The sequence below is a fragment of the Lissotriton helveticus genome, chromosome 10 (assembly GCF_964261635.1).
Source record: "Lissotriton helveticus chromosome 10, aLisHel1.1, whole genome shotgun sequence".
Classification (NCBI taxonomy): domain Eukaryota; kingdom Metazoa; phylum Chordata; class Amphibia; order Caudata; family Salamandridae; genus Lissotriton; species Lissotriton helveticus.
The window spans coordinates 366467185-366481578 of record NC_136071.1 but is presented as its reverse complement, the minus strand read 5'-3'; the positions used below and the strand labels follow the sequence as shown (position 1 = coordinate 366481578).

The 14394-nt window shown below is 40.6% G+C and overlaps 1 protein-coding gene across 1 annotated transcript; it reads left to right on the top strand.

The window, feature by feature from the left end:
- Positions 1–2324: 2324 nt before the first annotated feature.
- On the top strand, positions 2325–13371 carry LOC144785213 (GTPase IMAP family member 9-like). The gene is made up of 2 exons (XM_078664247.1): positions 2325–2587; positions 12170–13371. The coding sequence occupies exons 1-2, from the start codon at positions 2479–2481 to the stop codon at positions 13174–13176; spliced, it is 1116 nt and encodes a 371-aa protein (XP_078520373.1). The 5' UTR covers positions 2325–2478; the 3' UTR covers positions 13177–13371.
- The last annotated feature ends 1023 nt before the right edge of the window (positions 13372–14394 follow it).

The window sequence follows — 14394 nt, the reverse complement described above, 5'->3', positions numbered from 1 at the left end:
CTACTCTGCATTCAAAACCCACACACTTTGCGGCGGAGCGGAGTTGGCCTGTCCTATTATTAACAATTGCTGAAGTTTTAAAAAATAACTTTAAAGCACCTTACTTTATCTGTGGCATCTGCGGCATCCCCGTCTGGCCTCCTCCTCTCTCATCTTGTTCGCAGTGAAAACTGCGAAGGCGGGGGCACCGCTCATGCACATTTCTTGCGAGAAATGCGCATGTGTCTGAGTTCCCCCACCACCCCTTTAGTACAGTGGTCGCACACTACTACCTTCATATCTTCCCATTCCAAAGCTGTTGATGATGTAGTATCTGTATTCTGTTTGAAATATTCTGACAATTGTGTGGCTAAGATTTCCCAAAGGTACCTATCTTCCCAGGGAGGCATCAGGCCAGAAAAGCCGGTCCAAACATTTCCTATTCAAGACCCAGGCTTAACAGGCTATGAACCAATATATACTGCCTCAATTATTACATTTGTGATGTGCGGGGGCACAAGTCCATGGAGAATATCACCCTATTCAACCTCACACAGAGATCAAGGATTGGAGAATAAAAAGATAAGAGATGAGTTGCTTGGTTACGCACCCTTCATACATCACAGAGAGTCCAGTGTTGCCAACACTGTTGCAATACTTTGATGTGAGATGTTGTCTCTATCCCTGGAAGGGTGGGATGGGACCTCTGCGGGTGCATATATAGTGTGCTATTAAAATCACCCCAAACAACCATAGGATATCTAGCCAGCCAACGGGGTGCACAGACCATTTGCTGAGGAACATTTGCTGAGGGCCTTGGGTGCAGGTATATTACCAATAACTAAAGGGACCTGGACTAATCCGCCTTCAAAGAATCTGAACCCGTCCACAGGGTCGAGAATTGATCTATGGACACTTAAGAGGATCTCAGCTCATATGCAGATCAAACTGCCCTTGCAAAAGAGGAGTATTCTGTGCTGAATATCTGACCACTCAAGCACTTCTGTAATCTATCCTCCACCTCTCCTACTGTATGGGATTCCTACAAAAGTGCTATGTGAACTTTGAGGCATTGCAATAGGGAGTCTATTCTGTCCTTTTTGTCTGGTGTACCATGCCCCAAAATGTTTATGTCACAACAGTATTGGTGTAAGGAGCAATCTTTAAGGAGAATAAAGGTCAGGAGCCTTGCTTTGCATCCCACGTTTATGATATTTCAACACACCCAGCCATCCCTCAATATCACATAGAGACTCTGGTGTAAGGAGGCAAACATAAGAATAGCAAACAAAATAAAGAGTGTCAGAACATTATAAACTAGAAGGAGCACTCCGTAAATGACAGGCCACCAAGAAGAGCTATAGCCATCGTGGATGTTCTGTTTGGGGGAGTGTTGGCACAGTACCAATTAGGACCTGCACTCATCTTAGAAAAGCGGTGAAGTTGCAGAGACAAATGAAGATGCACTGTTCCATCTTATGGAAGTTAGAGAGCTATCATGACCCAGCCACTCTGGAGACACAGGTGATAAACAGAGATGCGAAAGGAAGAATACACTGTCTCATGATGCCCCTCATAAACTGAGAGTAGGGATGATGATTCCAAGTGTTCTGTCCTGATTCCACACAGAGTGACAGGTAGCAAAATTTTAAAGAAGTCAGTGCCAGCTTCGGTTACAACTACTGTGGGTGACTAAACTAGGTTCATCCGAAGGTTGAGGGTTCTCACTCAGATGGGACTCCGGAGAAGAAAAATATGGGGTATGTGATAGATCTTCATGATCAAGGAAGTGGATGAGCATGAAATTATGGAGGTAAGGGATTTTTGGAAGGATGCTGCCACCAGCAGGGCCACCTGTTCATGAGAAGGAGGGTGGGTTCCATGGCAACTCATGTTGTGGGCTCCCCTAAAAAGGTGGCAGGCTCCCTCACCTTGAAACACAGTACCCTGCAGTCGGGATAGGTGACCTCGGGGAGACACCCTGATTTTCAACCCAGTTTCAGGCCACCGCTGGGTCAGAGAAAATTTCAAATTCTGGCCATAGATAATCTTGAGATGAGCAGGGAATAATGAATACATGGCTCTGTGTTCTCTGAAGTGCCTCTTAACCCCCAGAAAAAAATTCTGGATTTACAGTGCCATGGTAAAGTCAGGGAACAGCATTTTTCAGCAGATGTCTTTTTCAATGTGTCACACCTGACCTGCCACTCACAACCCTGCATCCTGGTCTCAGTAATGCAGGCTCCAGACCTCCAGCAGGCGTGATGGAACCCTAGAATCTGGTGTGCTCTTTCAATCGAGAAGGAGGAAAGTAGATAATGGTGTGAAACTCTTGGAACCAGGACTCAAAGAAGTTTACAGAGTTTGAGCCCTCTACAACTTCCAGCATACCAGTGATTCTGACTTTTTTCTGCGGTAAGCACCCCTCGGCATACATCGCTCTGCACTTCAAGAGGTGAACCCTATCTGTAAGGGACTGAACCAAGTAGTGAAGGTCCAATGTGGAGTTCTGTGATCGTATTCTCCATTTGGACACCACCTGTCAACTTGTGTTGGTCATCACAGAGGAGATTATTGTCAACAGTAATAGTGTCAACTTTAGATTCCAGTAAGTTTTCATAGTTTCAGTGGCAGTCAATATTCAGTCAAGTTTGCCATAGTCTCAGTGGGGATTGGGGCAAGACTCACAATGGGGACTATCTCAAGGCACCATGCACCTGCCAGTGGATGCCAGAACCTAAGGGGTCATGACCAGGGGACAACAAAGAGAAAGGACAGCTGAGCCAGGCAAATGCAGAGTGGGCACCGACAAAGGAAACAGAGGTCCCTAATGATGGAAGGGAGAAGCGAATGGGTGGCTTCCAAGGAGGGCCAATGTGCACCGGGTTCTGCGAGAGGTTGCAGACCCTCTTTCCCATATGAGGCCAGGTGTGGGGGCCGAATGAGCAGTGTGAACCAGGACCAGCAAATAAATTATTCTTATGGGGTTCAATCTGCTGTTTCTTTACCCTGATTTATCAGTGACTTCACAGGCCCTGCCCTGTGACCAGTTAAGCATGCTGGCAGCATACCCTAAGAAGGGATCAGCAGGGACTCAGGGGCCAGGCTTGAGAAGGCAATTATGGTGTGATGGTTGGTGGAGAATCACAATTCTCTCTGAAAGGCCCAATACAGTAGTTTCCAGAAGCGGCTGTCTACCTGCCCAGGAGGGCATGGGATATACCCCCTGGGCATCCCATTCCAGAAGCTCCAAAATCTGGCTTCTTTGCAGGTTAGTACAGACCTCCAGAGCAGAAGGCAGGGAAAGTTGAGTGCATTTAGGCCCTCCGTTGCACCAGCTGCCTTTACAGAGCCTATAGAAGACTGGGCACTGCCACGCGGTAAACAACCTTTACAATGCAACTTTTGCCACGCAGTGCCTTTACAACGCAACTTTTACAACGCAAACCATTACAACGCATTGCGCTGGGGGCGCTCTAGGATAGGGAATGGGTTTAATTTACTATCCAACACCTTCCCTACTATCCACGGGGACTGGAGTTGGAATAGTAAATTAAACAATTCACTATCCAGCGCCTAAAAGCACTATGCGTTGTAATGGTATGCGTTGTAAAAACCGCGTTGTAAAAGCATGCGATGTAAAAGCATGCGTTGTAATGTCATACATCCCTGCCACGCCAGCACTGTGTGAGCCCTGCAGGATGGAGAGGACAAAACAATGGGCCGTAACCCACCCTCACTGTGTTGTCATCTTGAAGAGCCCAGGTACCCAAAAGCACTCAGGGCACCCAGCTTCTCACCAGGGTATTAGGCTCACCAGGAGAGGCAATTGCCATTTCCAGTCAGGCCAGGTGTTGGTTTAGTGGAAAATCCCCTGGACTCTCTGTGAGCTGCTTAGGCCCACAGAAAACATTGTATAATGGATGGAATGCTAAAACCTTTCAACTGCTCACTCTTAGCCACAGATCTGAGTTTGATCCATCATTATTTTGCTCACTATGCCACTCCAATTAGTCTTGACCCTGCTCCTCATGGGAACAGACCAGACCAAACTGCCTGGCCAGGTCCTCTCTGGACCATAAAGAAACATCCTGGGAATGGTTTTGGGGTTTCACCCCTCATCAGCCAGGCTGGCTTTAATCCAGTGGCCCAGCGAGCAAAGTACCCATGGCCACTTATGGCAAACATGCCAAACACAACAAGATGATGGATGGAGTGCTGAACCTTTTCAACCGCTCACCCCCAGTCATAGTTCTGGGTGTAATACATCCTTCTTTTGCTCACTATGCCACCCCAGTTCAGATCCAGCCAAGTAAAAATCAGTCTTGATCCTGCTCCTCATGGGAACAGACCAGCCTGACCTGCCAAGCCAGGTCCTCCCTGGACTAGAAATAAGTATGCTGGGATCAGTTTTGGAGGCTTGACCACTCATCAGCCAGGCTAGCTTGAATCCAGTGGCACATTGAGAAAAGGCCCACTCCATGGCCCACTGCCTGCTGCAACTGGTGGTGAGGCCTTTAGGACTTTGACGCTCCCCACCCATTTGTTGGGGCACTTCCTTTTTTTGCCTTGGGTGGGTTCCTGGGATTCAGCAGTGTCGATGCATGGAGGCAAATGGATGACCCAGCACTCTGGGATTAATCTGGATGAGTGAGCAATGGACGGGGTCCAAATCACAGCACAACTGCCATGTTGAGTTGCCAGCCAAGCCGCATCTGATTCAATTCTGTACATGTATTTGTACATTGACTAGCACAGCATAATATAACCAAATATAACCCATCAAAGCCCATAACATGGCTCAATGAACATTGCATGGTACGACACCCCACAAAATAAAATCCAATAATGGCATAGGAAGTGAAACCAAAGAAGAACTGGGCTTATCAGAATAGCATCAGATTTGAATTTTAAACTATATGGTTGACAACTGTAATTAAAATGGCCACTTTAACAGGCTGGCCAAAAGAATGAAACAGCATCTAGACCCTGATTACACAGAGAGAACACGTTTCATGTTTGCGCAACGGTCAAGGGTATGCCTGACGCATATTGAAACAGTGCATACTATTACAGAAAATGCAGTATCCCCACTGCAAGCACACACATGTGCCTGCATTTGGAAGAGAGCATTAGTAAAAAGTGAATCCACTGTTTCAAGCCGGTGGTCCACCTTTGCTTGTGACAAACCTGGCGTGCTGGAATCCCCATGCAAGTGGCTACAGTTTACGGCTGCACCCACATGCATGCATAAACCTTTCCTTGTGGTTTTCTAAAACCTCTTTTGTCCTTGAGGTGCCTTCAGGGGACACGATGACAGTTGACCACTTCTTAGTGCCAAACTGTCAGTGTGCATCTCAAACTCTTTCGTGCAACTGCCCACAGCTCTAATACGGTGCGGGTTCATTGGCAAAAGGAACAATAATGATGGAGATGAGTGGCCATTGCATTTAATATCATATTAAGGCTAACAATCATATTCACTGCAAATAATAACAGCATTGTTACTCATATTTAAAGAGTACCTGAACCACTATTTGAAGTACTAATAGTAGTAGAACTAGAGGTAGTAGTAGCTGTGATTTACATCACTGTTTGTACTCTAAATAACAATTGCTATAGTTATATTCCTCAATTGTTCTCATTGTATCAGAATCAGAAAGAGATATTCTGCTTTGCCATGTCTTAAAAGGCATGTAATCTGCAAGTACAAAATGATATCCTGAGCACAGCGGTATATTATATGGTGTGTTGTGCGACCTCACTTTGTAATGAACCTACAAATCAATATTGGGTTCCACCAGGCTCCTTTACAAAACCTTAGCTCAACCCTAGACAGCTGTGGATTTGAGCTGTCAGGCTTTGTCAAAGAAACAAGTGCAAAGCATTTAGAAGTACCAAAACAGTTGAATACGAAAAAAACATGACACAAAGGAAATCCAACACCAATTTATAAAATCAGAACTTATTTATATGAAATTTAGACCCCAAAATGAACAATATCCACAGGAGGGTTCCTGAGATATAAATTATTAAGTAAACAATAATTCACTGCTTCTAATTCAAATGGCAAACAATCATTGGCAACTACTGTTTTTAGTGCTTTGAAAACTTTTTCTCAAGTTGTAAATGAAATACTCTGGCCTGATATGGTGACGAACTTCCGCAGGGGGTGAGTCACAGGGGCCAATGAGACTTGCAGTCAAAGCAGTCTCCACTCCATTTCCGAGTTCTGTGGGTTAACCACCATAGACTTCTATGGAGTGGTCCTCAAGCACGGGATGCAGCATGCTGAAGATGCTAAAGGATGTTGAGGTCGCTGATCAGGTGAAGTAGGCTTTTTGGGGCCACTCCTCTGTGCAACATTTGACGATCAGGACTTGGTCTCCCAGGCTGCACTTTGGCAGCCAGCTCTGGTCAGGCACTCTTGGCTACCAAGTTGCCAAAGCAGGCTTCTTCAGCTTTTGTGGCCCTGTAGCTGCAACAGGAAGATAACTAATTATTAGTGTTACTCCTTCAGGGATGACTTTTCCTCGAGTAGGGCACCACAGGCACAGTCCTTTTTTTAATTGTCTAAGGAGCACAGGTGTAGTCTCAAGTATAGAAACTTGTGTGCAGCTGTAAACAGTCGCTCAAATACATTGGACAATAGTGGCAACCTTCTGAAGTTGTCATTTGTGCAAAACGTACATTCAATTCGCCTTCAGTCAAGTCAGGTTCAATACAACAATTTGTTTCATAACTGAAAGCATGGCAATAAGGAGCCAGCTTGAAAAAATGAGCTTTCAGCATGTAACTCTGTAATAAGTAAAGGAGCTACAAGCCTTTCTATGAGAAAAAACAACATTGTCGATGTTGTACTTTCAAGACATGTAAAAACACATGTCCTACTTTTTAATATACTATTAGTGATCTAATACGCTTTATTCAACACTTCAGCCATAAAAGCAATTAGAAAGCAAAAGAAAAAAAATTAAAAGATAAAAATTTGAACAAGGTAAGATATGTAGGCAACATATGAATTCATTTAGGTATGAGAACCGTAGCATCGCACCATACAGTAATGGAACTTCCTAAAGCATACACAATAATACAGAGTTTAACTTCTCAGTCCCCAATGTGGACTCGAAGTAAATTGCAAGAAAAATGAGAAGGACGACTACATAATACATCAATTATAAAGGAACAGCTCTTGAATAGACAAATATTGGACTATATCATTCATCATGGCCATTTGAAAAGATGATTGAAGTATTCCCAGAAATAAAAGTAGACACTTGTAACAGCTTCTTGTCAGGTTTATTTCTTAGAGGATACCATCCATCAACAAGTAGGTAAAGTCAGCAACTGCTTCAGTCTCTCTTTGAATCCTAACATAGAATCTACTGACATCTCAACAATTCCTATATGACATAACTATATGACATGAATATAATTCCATCAATGACATATTACAATTCTAATACTGGCATAGTGAACAACTTTATAAGAAAGATAGGACTCCACAATTATACAAACAAGGTAATCAAAGACAGTTAAGTTCATTTAGTTCTCCCTTATTCCCCTGGCTCTAATTACCCAAATCCACCCCAAAAATTGAGCAATAACAAGAGCATAAGTGAGCTTTGGGTCTGAACTGAGAAACTCTGAGTGCAACCCCACTGCTACAAGTCCTTAGTTGACTGCATAATAGTTGAATCCATTTCTTACAAGGGAATGATGTAACTTGGGCAGGCAAGACCAATCGATTCTGTAGAAATTTACTAATTGGCAATAAAGAGTCTCCGATTGAGATCCATTTTTGAGAGAATGTTTTAAAGGGCAAGGCGCCAACCCTAAACTGGAAATATAATTTCATGTCCAGGGGAGCAGTGATAGCATCCCAACATGGCTCTGACAACTTCCTGCTTTTGAAATTTAGAAATTTACAGTGTGATTAGCCGAGGCTGGCAGTAAGCATCAATAGCAACAAATCAGGACATTCATTTCGGGTATATAGAAGGCTCTGGAGAGCATGTCCTAATGAAAATTATTGAAAAACAGTAAGCAACCCAAAAAACCCTTGAGGGCTTGGGTGATTACATAAAAGGGTAAAGGTGCCGTCAAGGGAATTTGTTTAAGTAACAATTAGCGGTTCAAACTAACTTAGTAGGATTAATGAAAAATCCTTTTGTGAATTTAATTCATCCAAAGTTCATTAACCAACATAAATAGTTATTAATCAAGAGAACATACACAAAACATGAATAACAAACACAAAGGTGTATTGGAAAAAGAGTTGATCAAATAGTAAATGGTCAATAGTTTGATATACAGATAGAATATATTCAGAAATAATTAGGTTTGCAGGTGAATAACAAATTAATTGATAAACAACTCAACAAAACCTAAATACACCTATCCAAAATCAATATAGAATAAAACAGAAGATAGATGAGGTGGAGGTCGACGTTTCGGTCTCCTAAATGAAACTTTGAGAGACCATCTTCAGGACAGTAGTCATTTGTAAACTGTATAAAAGACCAATGTAATCTGAAATATAAATATTTACAATTACATATCCATAGTTATTATGTACAAATTTTACAACACCTTTGTGAGAAAACAAGCGACAATGACAACAAACATTCCTATACAGACATACAAAACATATTAATGGACCTTAGTTTCATTGAGAAAATTCTTTGAATTAAATCTACATCAGACCGGCCCATCGCATGTGGTCATATGGAAGATATTAAAGATTATATCATAACAACATCAACAACTGAATGGAACCTAAATAGAAATTCACTTTTCGCTGAGTCAATAATTGAAAGTATATTCATCATAAACCATATTAATGTTTCATTGAGATCCATTTAAGTAGGTAGCAAAAGTCTATCAAAAAACTAGATATATGCCAAATATGTGTCATACTCATTAACAATTGGAATATCTAGGTTATTTTATGATTATATATTGTTCCATGACTGCACATCTGTAGAATTGCGATTGTATACCGATGTAAAAAGCTTGGATATATTGCGGATGTTTTTTCAACATATACATATCGCTTTAACGAAATTTATATTCCTCCAAGACTAATTTGGTTTACATTTATGTGCCTTGGTTGTGGCATTCATATTGTCCTGTAAAGAGCCCTCTTTGATGATTCTCAAACAACGCTGTAGAGTTCTCTTTCCAAGATGGCAGCTCCTGTATGCCTTCTCATTTGTGATCTTCTTAGTGATACAAATCGATCCCTCGCTTATAATCCTTAGCGACTCCTTGGATTTTTCACTCTCTGTGTTCACAAGTGACCCTTTAAAACGAATAAGTTTACCGTTTTGACAATCTCTCGTGCGTTCTTGACAAATTAATTTACGTCTGGATCCCTATCCAAAATGGCGGCTACTTTCTAGTCCTGTTTTGCACTCCAAACACGCTTTAAATCGGAATGAATTCGGCAGACTCGTGCTTGCTGCATTTAACTCGTGTCCCGTGACTGATACAAATGGAGATTCTAGGTAAGCTCGTTTAATTTAGGTTTCCTTAGTCTAAAATTTGTCGGACAAGGATCTGTGAAACTGATAGTATTTATTTCCCCTTTTTTAGAGTGAATATATTTCCTATCCGTAATTCTCAACGACCTTAACTGACTACGTGGTTGTGGCGAGGTAATTATTTTTGCCTTTTCCTTTCAATACGCTCCAATTTGAGTTTAAGACGACCATTATGTGACATGATATTATCTACCTTAATAGACTCCCAAAAATTCGCTGAATTTTCATAACTGCTGGTGAATACCGCGTTGGATAATTAATTGGGAAGTCTTCTAACATAAAACAATAGGTATGTTTCCGTTTCATTTTTACCCTGCGGCCCGTGAACCCAAACATCTTCTGTATTTCTATTGTCGTTAAATCTGGGCTTTACCTTGTAGATCTCTGACGTTTGACTTCGATCGCTTTGACTCGTGCATGATCAGAACTTAAACTGCAGTTAACCGTATGTCTACGTTACTCTACATAAATTGATAGGTATGTCCCCTATCTATGACCTAACGTTGAATCAGTGTTGAGTCACTACATGTCGGTTAATTTATGCTTATTCACTGTCTTCAAATTTGGGTCTTACTTTGTAGATTACGGACGTTTGACGTCAATTTCCATGACCCTTGCCTGACAAGAATTCAAGCTACAGGTTGCCATAACATTAGGTATTATATGATCTTTACACCATAATGTGTGTCAGTTATTAAAAGGTTCATTTTTTGACTAATTATACGGTTCCTATTTAGGAGCAGCACAGATTCAATCGCTTCCACAGAGAAGGCTCATATTTTAAATTACCTAAAGTCTAACACCAGTCTAATTGAGGTAAATCGTCTATTGTGTTATTAAAACATCTGCATGTATCCAACATATGGTCATGAGGATCTTATTCTGCATTAAGTTAATAAATTGAAATTCGATCATTTGATCAAACTATGAACCTTGATCAATCATATAATTGTAATCTTGTGCTTTAATTTGTGTGTTGCTAGATATGAATTGTGTCAAATGCCGTTTTTTTATAAACTTTGCTATCTACTTAAATGGATCTCAATGAAACATTAATATGGTTTATGATGAATTATACTTTCAATTATTGACTCAGCGAAAAGTGAATTTCTATTTAGGTTCCATTCAGTTGTTGATGTTGTTATGATATAATCTTTAATATCTTCCATATGACCACATGCGATGGGCCGGTCTGATGTAGATTTAATTCAAAGAATTTTCTCAATGAAACTAAGGTCCATTAATATGTTTTGTATGTCTGTATAGGAATGTTTGTTGTCATTGTCACTTGTTTTCTCACAAAGGTGTTGTAAAATTTGTACATAATAACTATGAATATGTAATTGTAAATATTTATATTTCAGATTACATTGTTTTTTTATACAGTTTACAAATGACTACTGTCCTGAAGATGGTCTCTCAAAGTTTCATTTAGGAGACCGAAACGTCGACCTCCACCTCATCTATCTTCTGTTTTATTCTATATTGGTTTTGGATAGGTGTATTTAGGTTTTGTTGAGTTGTTTATCAATTAATTTGTTATTCACCTGCAAACCTAATTATTTCTGAATATATTCTATCTGTATATCAAACTATTGACCATTTACTATTTGATAAACTCTTTTTCCAATACACCTTTGTGTTTGTTATTCATGTTTTGTGTATGTTCTCTTGATTAATAACTATTTATGTTGGTTAATGAACTTTGGATGAATTAAATTCACAAAAGGATTTTTCATTAATCCTACTAAGTTAGTTTGAACCGCTAATTATTACTTAAACAAATTCTAATGAAAATTAAGCTGTGAAGAAGACCCAGGACGTTTCAAAATATTCATGGCTGGTCTTTTACTGTTCATTGTTTCCATGTTTGTCAGTAACAGCCATGTTGATAGCTCCATCAAAAACTAACAAAGACAGACAGCAGGAGCTGTAAAGAGAAGCGAAAGCCTCCATAATTTCTGGATCTCCCTTGGAGATGCCAAGTTACCTCTCTTCATTTGGCATGTCACAGTCAGAGACACACACATTCCAATAGACCCGATTGAGGTGGGAGACACTTGATTTTTAAGCCAAAAATGGCCTTATTTTAGGCATCTCTCACCTAAAAAGGCCTCTGCTTGAATATAACCAATGGGGAAAATGCACTTCCATGTTTCTTTTCAAAATCTCCCACTTCTCAGTTTGAAAATGTTGCCATGTCTGGAGACATGAGCTCAAGAGGATTCCCATCCCCTCCCATGGCTCATGCGACTTCTGCTGACCACTGACATTGTGACCCCTGGAAGGAGGAAGGGAAAGGCTCACTGTTTTTCCTCGACCACCATCTACCTCTCACATTCCCTTATATCCTGATTAAAGCCAGAAGAAAGAAAGAGATTGTGGATTAGGATATCGACATTTTGATAACACTGATCCTACACTAGTGTTTAGAGTTCATGGCCGCATCAGTGTCTCCACAGGAGCGTTCAACAATCCAGGCTTCTACAACTATGAGAGAGAGAGAAAGGGAGGGAGAGAGAGAGAGAGAGAGAGAGAGAGAGAGGAGAGGGAGGGAGAGAGAGAGAGAGAATGCAATAAAAAAACAAAAAAATGTGTTTCATTTGAATAAATTAAAAATATCTATGTTTCCATGTCTTCAACAGGTAAAATAGATGCAGAATATGACAGCGCGAAATTGGAACTCAGGATTATACTTTTGGGTAAAACTGGAGCTGGCAAAAGTACAGCCGGGAACACAATCCTGGGCAAGAAAAAGTTTGCTTCAAGCTATTCTTCAAATTCAGAAACCGAGAAATGTGAAAGGCATGAACGAAAATATAATAACAGAAAGATTGTGGTTGTAGATACTCCAGGTTTATTTGACACAGAGCTCTCAGACAAGAAGGTTGTCAGGGAGATTGGGCGCAGCATTACAAAGTCCTTGCCTGGACCTCACGCCATCCTGCTGGTGCTACAGACCGGTCGTTTCACAGAAGAAGAAAAGAAGGCTTTCCAGAAGATTCAAGATTTATTTGGAAGGCAAGCGGCAGAATACATGATAGTCTTGTTCAACGGAAGGGATCAGATAGAGAGGGATGATCAAACGATGGAGCAGTATGTTAATGAGGGCAATAAAGATCTCAAGGAGCTGATCAGGATGTGTGGAGGCCGATACTGTGCCTTCAACAACAGGCTAGAAGGAGAAGCAAGTCAAAAACAAGTAGATGATCTGATCAGGATGATTGACAACATGGTGAAGCAGAATGATGGCCGATGCTACACCAATGTGATGTATGCCAACGCAGAGAAGATAGTGAAAGAGAGAGAGTCTGAGCTGATAAAAGAGTACATTGACATGTTTGAAAAGAAACTGGAAACACTGGAGCAGGACTACAAACAAACGCTACAGAAAAAGTTGGACGAAAAGACTGATAAGATGCTAAAAGTGATCAAGTGTAACTCTTCGAAGTACAAAGACATTTTAGATCAAAAAGATGAGGATACAATGGCAAAACTAGAGAAAATCAAAAATAGATTGTGTAACCAACTTATTCATGCTCTAGAAAAGGAAAAGAAAAAGTGTAGAGAAGACATCAGAAATGTCAGGCGTGCTGCTACCAAAAGTTCCATGAAGAGAATTCAAGCTGATCTGTGGGAGAGACTTAGATAGAGTTGATATTGCAAATTACTGTGTTATGGTCAATATAGAGTTAATCTGTTTTATTATAAGTCGATTTAAGTAGTTGACGCCTAAAATGTTTTATTCAAGCTAAACTGCATGTTATTGTGTCAGTAATCAAATCAAAGTCCTTAGCCCCTAATGAGTATCACTGCATCCAATATATAAATGCATGATTTCAAGAAATCTTGCCTTCTGTTTTTAATGATTCGTTAACAAAATAACACCCAGGCTTGCCAACTATCACTAGTCTGTGTGGTTGTTTCGATGAGGAGCTTTGAATACCCATGCCTGTTCTCTATTTGGGCGTCTTTAAGGACCACCTACAATGTGTATAAAATGCTTACTTTGGCTTGTCTTTGATTCCCTACGTTTTTAGAGAACGCGGAATAAGAAAAGCAAACCTTACTTTTAGAATATTTTGCTCTCTATCAGACTTTTTTTTAATTGAACACTAGTGACTAGGGCTCCAAACTTCACTGGGACGAATGTGTAACTCATGACTGACCAAACTGCATGTGTATCAAGAAGAGACTCAAGATCAAGACAGTGAGCTAGCGGAGCGCCTCCTAGGAAAGGCGTAATACAGCATGGCATATATTGGATCACGAACAGAGTGCTTGTGAATTAAATTGTGAAACTATTGGGTTTATTAGTAGATCAGGAAAAAAGAGCAGCCTGCTGCACTCTGTATTGCATTGTATTGAAATTGCATTTATATAGCACTTATTACCCTTGATGAGGCGTTGGAGTGCTTTACGGCAAGTAGTACGCTACTCGGAAGCCCAAAGTTAGTGGTCTAGCCACTGGTTATTGGAATTAGTCTTGTGCTCCTAACAAAACTATTCCATGCATTTACTCCAGTTACTTTGTTTTTGCATTAATGACAGGTATAATCATTAGGAGGGGGTATGTAAGAAGCAAAGGTTGATGGAATAAATAGATATTGTTAGGCTGCAGGGATATGGTTTCAAAAAATCAAAGCAGGAGATCAAGGCAGGTATGCAATTTGGAGAAGTTTATATACACAACAGGCATGCAGAAGGTAGAAGGGAAGGAGAGGGGCATTCAAAATAAATATGCAAAGAAAAAGTTTAAGTCAATTTAATTTTTCACACACTGTTTTAAGAACATTGCATGGAGAAAGATTGTTGTATAGTGTGCAGCCCCTGGATGTAATCATGTTAATAGAAACAATTGTGCTGTAAT